Source organism: Poromitra crassiceps (genome assembly GCF_964638095.1).
Source record: "Poromitra crassiceps genome assembly, chromosome: 20".
Lineage (NCBI taxonomy): Eukaryota > Metazoa > Chordata > Actinopteri > Beryciformes > Melamphaidae > Poromitra > Poromitra crassiceps.
Genome location: NC_139637.1, coordinates 6505613 through 6519455, shown reverse-complemented (window position 1 = coordinate 6519455; position 13843 = coordinate 6505613). Strand labels below are relative to the sequence as shown.

Below are 13843 nucleotides of genomic sequence, written 5' to 3'. Positions count from 1 at the left end.
TCCTCCAGGTGAGCGTGGCGATAGGCTGTGCCACGCGGGATCGGAACGTGGTGTTCGCCAGCACCTTCGCCACCTTCTTCACGCGGGCGTACGACCAGCTCCGCATGGCCGCCATCTCCGAGAGCAACGTCAACCTCTGCGGCTCCCACTGCGGCGTCTCCATTGGTCAGTCCGGCTCTCTCTCTCCTCCAATACGTCCAGGCGGTGTCTCGTCATGGTCAATGGGTGGTCAGCGTGGGGGACATCCTCTCGTTTTCCCCCACGGCCCACAAACACACGTGCACACACACACACACACACACACACACACACACACACCTACCTATCTACCACAGCCTGAATTAATTCAGTGCTGAAGGTAAACCAAACACCATGCACCACGCATATGAAATCAAGATCGTGTGTGTGTGTGTGTGTGTGTGTGTGTGTGTGTGTGTGTGTGTGTGTGTGTGTGTGTGTGTGTGTGTGTGTGTGTGTGTGTGTGTGTGTGTGTGTGTGTGTGTGTGTGTGTGTGTGTGTGTGTAGGTGAGAGGGAAACTTGTTTGGAAATTACAGCATTTGATTTGAAGATCAATGTGATTATTGTGTGATTTTGCATGTTGTCGCTGTGGTGTGAAAGCCTCATATCTCCAAAATGTCAACTTTTCAGAAAAACAGCGTTGATGTTAGGTTGGCCACCTTCTTGTCTCTTTCAGTTGATCAAAAGCCGTTTTAAACTGGTTTCATCAGCCCAAGTCTGAACATTTCAAGTTAAAACATTGGAGGTTTCATGTCAACAGGCTCAGCAGATATTGTCATATATCATATAGCTAGAACACTTTTCTATGATTATCCTGATATCAATATTGCTCTATACAGCCCTATAACCAAGTAACTCATCTGTCATAGTCGCCTATTTAACCCACTATATTTCTACATCTGATATTTTCTGTGATGGAACTTGACGATTTGTGGCTCTATCCAGGGTTCAGTCACAGCACAGGTTAGCATGTTAGCACAGGTTAGCATGCTGTTCACTTTTCCTTCCCCTCTGATGTTCTGCATGGATCTGATGAACGTCGCTTCACATACAATTCAGCTTTAAGACATAGTTATATAAAAAAGTCTCTTATTGAAAAGTGTATGAAATAGATTAATAATTGCAGCAATGAACATACACGTGCCAGTCAAAAGCAGGTGACCATTCTGAAGTGTGACTTTGTATGAATGCTATATAGTGAGAGTCACCATATACAGTACAGGATCCTCTTTGTCCCTGACTGTATCACCACAGCCCTTTGTCTCCGCTGTGCTGAACCCCAGCTGGCCCGGGGGTCACATGATGCAGGAGGTTTGATGTGATGTCTTTGGATGTGTTTGACGTTGACCACGGTCCTATAGCGCAGCAGGAGTCTGTCTGCTTTCTGAGCGTCAGCTGGGTGTGTGAGAGAGTGTGTGTATGTGTGTGTGTGTGTGAGAGAGAGAGAGTGTGTGTGTATGTGTGTGTGAGAGAGAGAGCAAAAACGACAGATTGTGTGTTGTGTGTGTCTTCATATGTGTGTTTATGGATTAGTGTCTAATGTATATTTCGTGGTGTTCTCATATCATCTGTCAGGCCAGACAGTGCTACAGGGCTGACAACTCCTTCCCCTTCACTGAGCCCCCGCCCCCCGACACACACACACACACACACACAGACACACACACACAGACACACACACACACACACACACACACACAGAGCCGGGTTCACAGACACAAAGGAATATCAACTTAATTGTCTCATGCCATCAAGCTCAAGATTAGAATGAATAATAATAATAATTAATAATAATATGAATAATAACTATATTTATATAGCACCTTTAATAACAGATTTCACAAAGTGCTTTGACTGACAAAATAAAAGCAGAATACTCGGAAATTATTCATTGAAAATACAGTAGGATGAAAACCAAAATAAACTGTAAAAGAAGAATAAAAGATCGAATTAAGAGATAGTTAAGATAAGACGTAAAAAGACAATAGAAAGATGATAAAAATGATAAAAAGCCAATGAGACAATAAAAATCAGATAAAAGCACAAACTTTATTTAAACAAATAAATAAAATGGTAAAAGGTTTGAAAATACCAAGAATATGTAATTCAACAAAAACAATAGAAGGAAATTAGGCTTAGGAAATGACTGTATTGCAAATACTGTAATACTGTACTGTAGCGTTTGCATATTGTACACACAATATAGAATACAATATTTGAGAATTGAGGAGATTCATTCACAAACTAATAGTTGTTTGAATGTTTTCTTTGAATTTTCTCGAACTAAAAAACACATTTTGACAGCGAAGACGTTTGCTTGTGTCAGTGCAGACACACATGAAGACAGACTGAAGCAGAGCAAGCATGAGCTATAGGAGAGGCTGCATCAACATGTTTTACTGCATCTGTTATTTAGTCGGTAAGATAACTACACCGTGTAGCAGATGATCTTTAGAAACAAGTTAAAAAGTATTAATCATAATTTTTGGCAATTTGTCTTATGTTATGATGTAGCACAGAGCAGCTCTAGCTTGTGTGTGGTGGAAACTGATTTGAATCTAAATTGACAAACACAACATGTGGGACAAATTCCAAGTAAAAGAATGGAGCATAGGCATCATCGACTGTGTAGTTTTTCCCCATGTTTTTTCCACTACAGCGTCAAGCAAGACGCACTGCCTCTCTCTCCACCTTCCTCTCGTTCTCCTCCTCCTCCCTCTCCACCTTCCTCTCGTTCTCCTCCTCCTCCCTCTTTCTGCCACATTCAGTAAGCCCCGCCCCCTCTTCCTCACTGTTTAGCGCCTGTACTCGTCCCCACAGTCCCCGATGAGCGCCATCAGGTCGCTGGAGCGCCGCGTCACGGCCTGCAGGGCGGCCAGGTCGTCCTCCGTCAGCCGGAGCTCGGGGCTGCAGCTGCGCAGGCTGTCGGCGATGTGTTGCCCCGCCCCCGCCACCCCCAGGCGACAGCCCACGATAACCCCGCCCACCGCCGGGCGGTCCAGGATGCAGCGCGTCGCCACGGACGCCATCGAGCAGCCGCGTCGCTTGGCGACCGTCTCCAGGGCGACGAGGAGCTCCTGGAAGAGGCTCCAGCCGCCCCACGCGTCGATCATCTTCTTGTACTTGGAGAGCGAGGAGGTGTCCAGCTCCGCCTCTGACTTAGGCTCCGCCTTCCCCAGATAACGCTCTGACAGCAGACCTCCAGCTGAGAGGAGAGAGGGCGAGGAGAGGGCAGGGAGAGAGAGGGAGAGAGGGGGAGGAGAGAAGAGGGAGAGAGGGGGAGGAGAGGTGAGAGAGAGGGAGAGAGGGGGAGGAGGGGGAGGAGAGGGGAGAGGGCAGGGAGAGAGAGGGCGGGGTTCAAAAAAATGGAGAGACAGAGTGAAGGAGTGAAGATGACGGGAGGGAGGGGGGGGGCACGGAGACGGGATATGTCGTCACTTGGAGCGACTCCATCTTAGAAACCCGCCATTTTACTTCTTTACCCCACTAACCCTAACTATAACCCAGCAGGATAACTATAACCCAGCAGGATAACTATAACCCAGCAGGATAGTTCATATGCTCACTGCTTTTACATCATAAAACATCAAATCAACTTCTTCCTTGTAATTGTTCCACTTGAGTGACACGTATGTGTTTAATATGAGTAATACAACCGATGGGTAAATATAGTAGGGTCAAATATGATTGGCTTGAAGTCAATGTGCTGTATCTAACCCAGAGTATCTAACCCAGAGTGTATCTAACCCAGAGTGTATCTAACCCAGAGTATCTAACCCAGAGTGTATCTAACCCAGAGAGTATCTAACCCAGAGTAACTAACCCAGAGTGTATCTAACCCAGAGTGTATCTAACCCAGAGTGTATCTAACCCAGAGTATCTAACCTAGAGTGTATCTAACCCAGAGTGTATCTAACCCAGAGTGTATCTAACCCAGAGTATCTAACCCAGAGTGTATCTAACCCAGAGAGTATCTAACCCAGAGTAACTAACCCAGAGTGTATCTAACCCAGAGTGTATCTAACCCAGAGTGTATCTAACCCAGAGTGTATCTAACCCAGAGTGTGTCTAACCCAGAGAGTATCTAACCCAGAGTGTATCTAACCCAGAGTGTATCTAACCCAGAGTATCTAACCCAGAGTGTATCTAACCCAGAGTGTATCTAACCCAGAGTGTATCTAACCCAGAGTGTATCTAACCCAGAGTGTATCTAACCCAGAGTATCTAACCCAGAGTGTATCTAACCCAGAGTGTATCTAACCCAGAGTGCATCTAACCCAGAGTTGAGTGTATCTAACCCAGAGTAACTAACCCAGAGTGTATCTAACCCAGAGTGTGTCTAACCCAGAGTGTATCTAACCCAGAGTGTATCTAACCCAGAGTAACTAACCCAGAGTGTATCTAACCCAGAGTGTATCTAACCCAGAGTGTAGCTAACCCAGAGTATCTAACCCAGAGTGTATCTAACCCAGAGTGTAGCTAACCCAGAGTATCTAACCCAGAGTGTGTCTAACCCAGAGTGTATCTAACCCAGAGTGTATCTAACCCAGAGTAACTAACCCAGAGTGTATCTAACCCAGAGTGTATCTAACCCAGAGTTTGTCTAACCCAGAGTGTATCTAACCCAGAGTGCCGTAGGTCAGGAGCTGGATGTTGTTTGCCAGACAGAATTCCTCCATCCTCGCTGCTGGTCGCTGGTCGATCAGGGAGTACTGGACCTGCAGGACAGACACAGACATGAGTACTGGACCTGCAGGACAGACACAGACATGAGTACTGGACCTGCAGGACAGATACAGTCATGAGTACTGGACCTGCAGGACAGACACAGACATGAGTACTGGACCTGCAGGACAGACACAGACATGAGTACTGGACCTGCAGGACAGACACAGACATGAGTACTGGACCTGCAGGACAGATACAGTCATGAGTACTGGACCTGCAGGACAGACACAGACATGAGTACTGGACCTGCAGGACAGACACAGTCATGAGTACTGGACCTGCAGGACAGATACAGTCATGAGTACTGGACCTGCAGGACAGACACAGACATGTACACGGTCCATATATACAGTCATATGTGTGTTAGTGAGAGAATGAGAGACAGACCGACAGACAGAGATGGAGTCTATAGTAGTTAGTCTATTATAGTGTCTAAAGGAGGTATACGGCCTGAAGGTAGTGGTACCTGGTTGCTAGAGATGCGGATGCCTCTGCTGGTGATCTCCTCCAGTCTCTGAGTGTCAAAGTTGGTGAGGGCCAGCTCTCCTGACACAGGAACCAGATGGAAGATGGAAAAGTCTCAATAAAAACACTGATCTGGGATCATAGAACAGGTCACTTTAGCCATTAGTCTCGCTGGCCAGCCTCCTCTCCCTTCCGTCCGAGGAGTCTGGCGCCGCAGGTCTCCATAGTGGGATTGCGATGGGCGGCGCCAAGTTGGATTTCAAACAATCCAACTTGCCGTTTTCAGCGTGTAGCAACGAGCTAGCGTGTAGGTTTCTGCCATTAGCTTGCTAGCTAGTTAGCGTTGTTGTTTTCACTGAGGCGGCAGGGGACTATTTACAGCGACACACAGGGAGGAGGGAGCAGAAGCCGCTCTGATTGACATGGTCGGAGCCAATGACAGAGCTTCTGACATCCGGCTGCCACTGAAACCGATGCCTCCAATGGGAGAGCAGAGTAGAGCAGGGGAGGGTTCATCCCAGTTGTGTGTGTGTGTGTGTGTGTGTGTGTGTGTGTGTGTGTGTGTGTATGCATGTATGCATGTATACAGGACAACACAGGTGTACAAAATACAAACACAGAAAAGATACACATGTAAGCAGAATACAACATGTATACATGTGTGTTTACATTGTAAACATCCAAATGCATGTATGACCAAACCTACATGAACACTGAAGAATATGTCCATAGAGAGACCCAGGTCAGAAAGGTGTTGCGCTATCTTTTGTCTCTCTTTTGTTTAAGTGTGTGTGTGTGTGTGTGTGTGTGTGTGTGTGTGTGTGTGCGTGTGTGTGTGTTCAGTGCAGTAAACATACGTATGAGTCCCTCCTGCTGCAGGTCAGACAGGTGTCCCAGAACGTCCAGGTATCTCTTGTCTCCATACTTCCACCAGTGGAACTGAAGACAGTCCAGACTGTCCACCTGCATGCGAGCCATGGAGCGCCGCACAGCCGTCTCCACCACCTGAGCACAGAGGGACGCTTCAAGGCCTGCTGCACGGTTCAAACTTCAAGCTCAATTAAAGCTTTCAAAATAAAACCTTCAGTCAGACGTCCACAAAACACTTTGAAGCTTCTGAGAAATGAAATGATTTGATTTAAGAAGGTGGTGTAGTGAGTAGAGCCTCCTTCAGTCATAAGACTCAGATGAGGGAGGTCATCTTTAAAAAGACACACACTGCTCTAGTGGATGGAAATATGTCCACTGTAAAACATGACGGGGTTAAAACCTATTTCTCCCCAGCTCACCTTGCGATCCATCGGAAGCCATCCACCTGCTCTTGGCACCCATTTGGTCAGTCCCTGCAGAGCCGGGGTGGGACTCCCAGAGGATTTGGACTTCAGCTATGGATCAGACAAGGACTAGTACAAATTAGAAAGACTTTGAATGACATTGGCTCGTTTCTGGCCGTTGCACTTTATTTTGACAGCCACCAAGAAGGTTTTGCCGCTGTTTGTTCGTTAGTTTGCCTTTACATGTATTTCAGCAGGATGTCTAAAAATGTATGAATAGATTTCCATGAAAAATGGTGGACAGATCGACCTTGGGCCAAGGAAGAATTTATTTGATTTGTCTGATGATCCGTATCTGGAATTTCCACCATTAGACATTTATCATTTTTGTAGTCACTATGACGATGAGATAAAGAAGTGATTCCAAATGCCGGGCAAAGAAATCAATTAAACTTGAAATATAAGTGATAGAAATGATGTATTTGGGTATAACAACAAGTAGGAGAATTGTTCAGCATTGGCAGAGGTTTGCACTATTCAATTTGTAATCTTGATATGAGATTTAAACTTATTCTGCCATTTTTGTATGTCCTTGACTCCCTGGGTAAGTCAAGCAATCAATCAATACGTCAATAAATTTAATATCTAAAATGTGAATGTATAATTGACTATGGTACAATATGTTTTTCAATACACTTTTTCAGTTAAAGCTTGTGCAAAATCAAATGAGAGAGTCTGTGTGTGTGTGTGTGTGTGTGTGTGTGTGTGTGTGTGTGTGTGTGTGTGTGTGTGTGTGTATATACCTGGCTGTTGAATTGTCCAAATATCTCCTCTGCAGGCCCATAATGGTCTGCCATGTCAAATGTGGTCAGGCCAGCATCTACATAGGCCTGCATGGCTTCAACTGGAGAGAGAGAGAGAGAGAGAGAGAGAGAGAGAGAGAGAGAGACAGACAGACAGAGAAAGAGAGAGAGAGAGAGAGACCACATCAGGGAGATTACATCAGGGAGATTCATCTAGTTTCACAGAAAACTATAACTTTCAAATATGTGTGCTTGTATCCTGTGTGTACTGTAGCCTACAAACAGACATAATGAACCTAGCGGATTCCCACAATGCGTTGCCCGTGATATAAAATTCCAATATCAATGTGGAATGCTTTTCCTTCCTGCTGTAATGTTGCTTAATTGGATCACTGGATGTGAAGTGGCCATGATGGCCCCCCTTCAGGACTGTGTTGTCACTGGTTACACACTGCCAGTGACAACACCTGAAAGGCATTATCAATATACAGTGTATGAAACCATGAAAACTAAGCATCTAATGCTGTAAATATGTCCAAAAAGCACAGCACATTCTGCTATGTTCCTGTAAAGTGATTCCTTAACTTCCACATTGTCTCCCCGGGCCCTGTCATTCTGTCTTGACGACACCTCTGTCAGTCTCATGTCCATGATGATATGATATGGACCCCGGAGCCCGGGGGTAAAGTCCTGTGTGTTGTGTCACCTGCTCTGGCCTCGTCCACCGCTCCGTGCCCCCCGGACACCTGCCACATGCCGTTCAGCACCCGGCAGATCTCCAGACCACCGGCCAGTCTGACTGTGGGCACCGCGGACATACTGCTGCTGCCTGCCTGCCTGCCTGCAACAATAATAACAACAGACGTCTAGATGTCCAAGAGCAGCACGTTTACTGGTTCATAAAGTAGAACAAGACATGCATGGAGTGTCAGTGTCGCACACAGTTATTCCTCATACAATACAACATTGTAAAAATATGTAAATGATTAAAATGCACTTACTTCGCGCTCCGAATTTATACTTAAAGGGTAGTTTACACGTAACGCTACTCACTGCAACACAACTGTTACAAAACACTTTGCGTAAGGGCGTTTTACAAGAGCCACACATCTTGATATGACGTCCCTGAAGTAAACACTCGGGTGTCCTGTCCTCGCGTGCCCTCTGCTGGACAACAGCTGTCACTTCTCTTTAGGAACACAACCCGATCTGTCAGCTGTGATTGGTCGAACAAGGCTCACGTCAGAGCAAAACACGGCAACTGGCAATTCCAGCGCTGATGTCTGATGTCTTGTCTAGCCGACCAACTCTGTTTACATTTTAAAAACTGCGACAGTTCACAACTTTAACAAGACATATATTATAGCCTACATCAAACTCTTGAGCTACTTCTGCTCTCACTCAGAATGTCAAAGCGATGTGATGTAGGCCTATAGTTTTTGACATCCCAGCAAACATTTTCACGTATAACGACCGTCTGCTGCACGTCAAACCACTACATCTAGTCAGGGTCTAATTATATATTCTGAATGGAAATCTTAGCGACGTAATTCCTCTACTTCCCCACAACGTGTCCAGATTCAACGATTTTTGATAGACAAAAGATCGCACCTCATGCGGGATTCGATCCTGCAGCGCCCGCTTCGCAGTCATGTGTCTTATCCATTAGGCCACCGAATTAGTTACAAATGCTACGGATTTGGTCATATATAGAGATACTTAACATTGAGCACTTAGCATTTTGACGGTCCCGACTGGAAGTTGCGTTGATAGGCTATAGCTGCCTCGCTAATTCTGTTTCATGATTTCAACCAGCGATGAGACATGTATATTTATATCATTTACGATAATATAACCAACGTGACTTTAGCAGACAGCATAGCACATCCAAAACCCACAACACTGCGTTTAGTTACGGCAAGAGAAATGGGACAATACAGGATTCAGGAAGTTAACAGGTAAATTGTCAATCAAATGTAATTTTATTCAACAAAAACACAAAAGACACCTACATGTGGTGTTTTCAAAGCAATATGAGGTCAATATTTTTTGTTTTGAAGTGACAGTCTAAACGTTACTTTGGAGGAATGTGGAGAGAACGTCAGACTTAGATGGTAGATGCCAAACCACAATTCTATCGTCTGGTGATGTCGCGGTCAAGACGATGTTTGCTGGGATATTATGTTTGTTTGGCACAACTGGTAACACTTCATAATACTGTAACACAAAAAATGGGTAGTTACTGAGGAACGAGTAAGGAACGAACCATTAGTTCATGAATAGTTAATGATTAGTTAATGAGTAGTTGATAGGTAGTTCCTTAATGGTAGTTACTTAAGAACTGACCATTAGTTACCATGTTAACGAACCAGTAAGTAATGATTACTTCCCTAATTTTTTTTTTTTATGTTTTCATTCACTAGTTCATTAATAGGTAATGGGTAGTTCCTTAAAGATCCTTAATGGTAGTTACTTAAGAACTGACCATTAGTTCCCATGGTAGTTACTAAAGAACGGACCATTAGTTACCATGTTAACGAACCAGTAAGTAATGATTACTTCCCTAATTTTTTTTTCATTTGTTTTCATTCACTAGTTCATTAATAGTTAATGGGTAGTTCCTTAAAGATCCTTAATGGTAGTTACTTAAGAACTGACCATTAGTTCCCATGGTAGTTACTAAAGAACTGACCATTAGTTACCATGTTAACGAACCAGTAAGTAATGATTACTTCCCTAAAATTTTTTTTTTTTAATATTTCACTAGTTCATGAACAGGTAGTTCCTTAAGAACTGACTATTAGTTACCATGTTCGTGAGCATGACTCCACCAAATACTTACCAGTTGTTCATGAGTACTCATCGTTACTTCATGATTACCTTACCATTACTTACCATGTTAGTGCATCATTACTTCCTGCTTACTTTACCATTAGTTCCCATGTTTGTGCCCCCTCAAGTGAAGCAGTACATCTTACTGAGTAGTTACTAAGGAATACACCATTACTTCCTGCTTACTTTACCATTACTTAACATGTTTGTGCCCCCTCAAGTAAAGCAGTACATCTTCCTGAGTTGTTACTAAGGGATACACCATTACTTCCTGCTTACTTTACCATTAGTTCCCATGTTTGTGCCCCCTCAAGTGAAGCAGTACATCTTACTGAGTAGTTACTAAGGGATACACCATTACTTCCTGCTTACTTTACCATTAGTTCCCATGTTTGTGCCCCCTCAAGTGAAGCAGTACATCTTACTGAGTAGTTACTAAGGAATACACCATTACTTCCTGCTTACTTTACCATTAGTTCCCATGTTTGTGCCCCCTCAAGTGAAGCAGTACATCTTCCTGAGTTGTTCCTAAGGAATATACCATTACTTCCTGCTTACTTTACTAGTGAAGACGAATTTATTCAAGTATGCAAATTAAAAAAGTGTAGCTCCTCCCACTTTAGTAAAGTACCCTACCCCACTTAGGAGATCGAGGTACCCCACTAAAACCACGCCCCCGAGGCTCTACGACCTTCAGGGGCGGAGTTACCTTTTTTGGCTCCACCCACCCCCGCCGGAAGCCAGGGAAAGGGGGCGGAGCCTATTCTTTCACATTCGAACTCCTTGGGGGCGTGGCTACAGTTCTAGCCTACTTTGGTTAGGCCACGCCCACCGGAAGTGCGATATGTAAACCCTACCAAAAAAAGTGTTTTTTTTGGTAGTGTTTTTTTTTCTCTAAGTGTTTGAGCCAAGAACTAGTGAAATATTAAAAAAAAAAAATTTTTAGGGTAGTAAAATGGGTAGTTACTGAGGAACGAGTAAGGAACGAACCATTAGTTCATGAATAGTTAATGATTAGTTAATGAGTAGTTGATAGGTAGTTCCTTAATGGTAGTTACTTAAGAACTGACCATTAGTTACCATGTTAACGAACCAGTAAGTAATGATTACTTCCCTAAAATTTTTTTTTTTTTAATATTTCACTAGTTCTTGGCTCAAACACTTAGTAAAAAAAACACTTTTTTTGGTAGGGTTTACATATCGCACTTCCGGTGGGCGTGGCCTATCCAAAGTAGGCTAGAACTGTAGCCACGCCCCCAAGGAGTTCGAATGTGAAAGAATAGGCTCCGCCCCCTTTCCCTGGCTTCCGGCGGGGGTGGGTGGAGCCAAAAAAGGTAACTCCGCCCCTGAAGGTCGTAGAGCCTCGGGGGCGTGGTTTTAGTGGGGTACCTCGATCTCCTAAGTGGGGTAGGGTACTTTACTAAAGTGGGAGGAGCTACACTTTTTTAATTTGCATACTTGAATAAATTCGTCTTCACTAGTAAAGTAAGCAGGAAGTAATGGTATATTCCTTAGGAACAACTCAGGAAGATGTACTGCTTCACTTGAGGGGGCACAAACATGGGAACTAATGGTAAAGTAAGCAGGAAGTAATGGTGTATTCCTTAGTAACTACTCAGTAAGATGTACTGCTTCACTTGAGGGGGCACAAACATGGGAACTAATGGTAAAGTAAGCAGGAAGTAATGGTGTATCCCTTAGTAACTACTCAGTAAGATGTACTGCTTCACTTGAGGGGGCACAAACATGGGAACTAATGGTAAAGTAAGCAGGAAGTAATGGTGTATCCCTTAGTAACAACTCAGGAAGATGTACTGCTTTACTTGAGGGGGCACAAACATGTTAAGTAATGGTAAAGTAAGCAGGAAGTAATGGTGTATTCCTTAGTAACTACTCAGTAAGATGTACTGCTTCACTTGAGGGGGCACAAACATGGGAACTAATGGTAAAGTAAGCAGGAAGTAATGGTGTATCCCTTAGTAACAACTCAGGAAGATGTACTGCTTTACTTGAGGGGGCACAAACATGTTAAGTAATGGTAAAGTAAGCAGGAAGTAATGGTGTATTCCTTAGTAACTACTCAGTAAGATGTACTGCTTCACTTGAGGGGGCACAAACATGGGAACTAATGGTAAAGTAAGCAGGAAGTAATGATGCACTAACATGGTAAGTAATGGTAAGGTAATCATGAAGTAACGATGAGTACTCATGAACAACTGGTAAGTATTTGGTGGAGTCATGCTCACGAACATGGTAACTAATAGTCAGTTCTTAAGGAACTACCTGTTCATGAACTAGTGAAATATTAAAAAAAAAAAATTTTAGGGAAGTAATCATTACTTACTGGTTCGTTAACATGGTAACTAATGGTCAGTTCTTTAGTAACTACCATGGGAACTAATGGTCAGTTCTTAAGTAACTACCATTAAGGATCTTTAAGGAACTACCCATTAACTATTAATGAACTAGTGAATGAAAACATATAAAAAAAAAAAAAAATAGGGAAGTAATCATTACTTACTGGTTCGTTAACATGGTAACTAATGGTCAGTTCTTAAGTAACTACCATTAAGGAACTACCTATCAACTACTCATTAACTAATCATTAACTATTCATGAACTAATGGTTCGTTCCTTACTCGTTCCTCAGTAACTACCCATTTTTTGTGTTACAGTATTATGAAGTGTTACCGCACAACTCATACTATTGACTGCCGTGGGGTTCCGCATTTCTGGGTGGCAAGTGACGTCACGCTGATTCAAGAAATAACACAACTAGAGGTTCATCTTAGTGTTCTCATGTTCATTATGTTGGACATACCGGTAGTTCAATTTCTACTTCAATTTTTATGGTAAAAAAAACTTTGAAGGCAAAATCACTAAACCGGAAGTGCAATTCCTGCTGGAGCAAAAAATCCGGCTCAATCCTGCTCTCTCTCTCTCTCTCTCTCTCTCTCTCTCTCTCTCTCTCTCTCTCTCTCTCTCTCTCTCTCTCTCTCTCTCTCTCTCTCTCTCTCTCTCTCTCTCTCTCTCTCTCTCTCTCTCTCTCTCTCTCTCTCTCTCTCTCTCTCTCTCTCTCCGAGTTAATCATTTCCTTGTTCGGTGTGGCGCAGATTTTTCTCCAGGTAAAGGTAGGTAAGCTGTAACAGTACTTTACTGACACTTTTACTCTAACTTGACTGTTTAATGAGACTGTTAACACTGTTAAAACTGTTAGCCTTTTTGCTTATTTAGACTAAAAAGAGTTTTCTCCGTGTAAAAAAAACTCTAGATTCAAAACTAGACTTGTTTACCCTGAAGTTATGAGGCCGCCGCGCGCGCACCGTCATATCAAATGAACACACCTAGAACTGACAGAGGAGAATAAGCAGTCTGTCTTCTCTCTCTCTCTCTCTGTCTCTCTCTCTAAAAGATAGACAACAAATGTTGGTTTTAGAATAAATCCTACTCTTGAGAAAAAAAGGAAAAAAAAAGTTTTTCCAGTGTGGATGTATAAGAAACTCACATCTGATCATAGCATTACAGTGAACACAATTAGAACAATGGGCGCGCGCTCAAATTCCCCCAAAAGGCTACAAAATTTCCAAAGGAAACTAGTTGATTGTGGTTCAAGCTCAGTCTGAAGTGACTGTTGATGGACTCCTGTGAGTTTGCTGTCAGTTAGCCTCAATGCGTTGAGGCTATATCATCTCTTGTAAAATGGAATAACTTCTTGTCACATG

At 43.5% G+C, this 13843-nt stretch overlaps 2 protein-coding genes across 2 annotated transcripts in view; one reads left to right on the top strand and one right to left on the bottom strand.

The window, feature by feature from the left end:
- Positions 1-13843, top strand: part of LOC310794528 (NLR family CARD domain-containing protein 3-like) — a gene marked incomplete at its 5' end in the record, with an annotated part of 389910 nt that overhangs the window by 285220 nt on the left and 90847 nt on the right. The window lies entirely within an intron of this gene.
- LOC310794428 (putative oxidoreductase YccK) lies at positions 2815-8383 on the bottom strand (the record flags this gene model as incomplete). Its single annotated transcript, XM_083656429.1, has 8 exons — positions 8291-8383; positions 7996-8130; positions 7290-7390; positions 6502-6597; positions 6070-6217; positions 5214-5293; positions 4644-4737; positions 2815-3224 (listed from the first exon to the last, which is right to left on the bottom strand). Exons 2-8 carry the CDS (start codon positions 8105-8107, stop codon positions 2815-2817), a joined length of 1041 nt encoding a protein of 346 aa, XP_083512555.1. The 5' UTR covers positions 8108-8130; positions 8291-8383.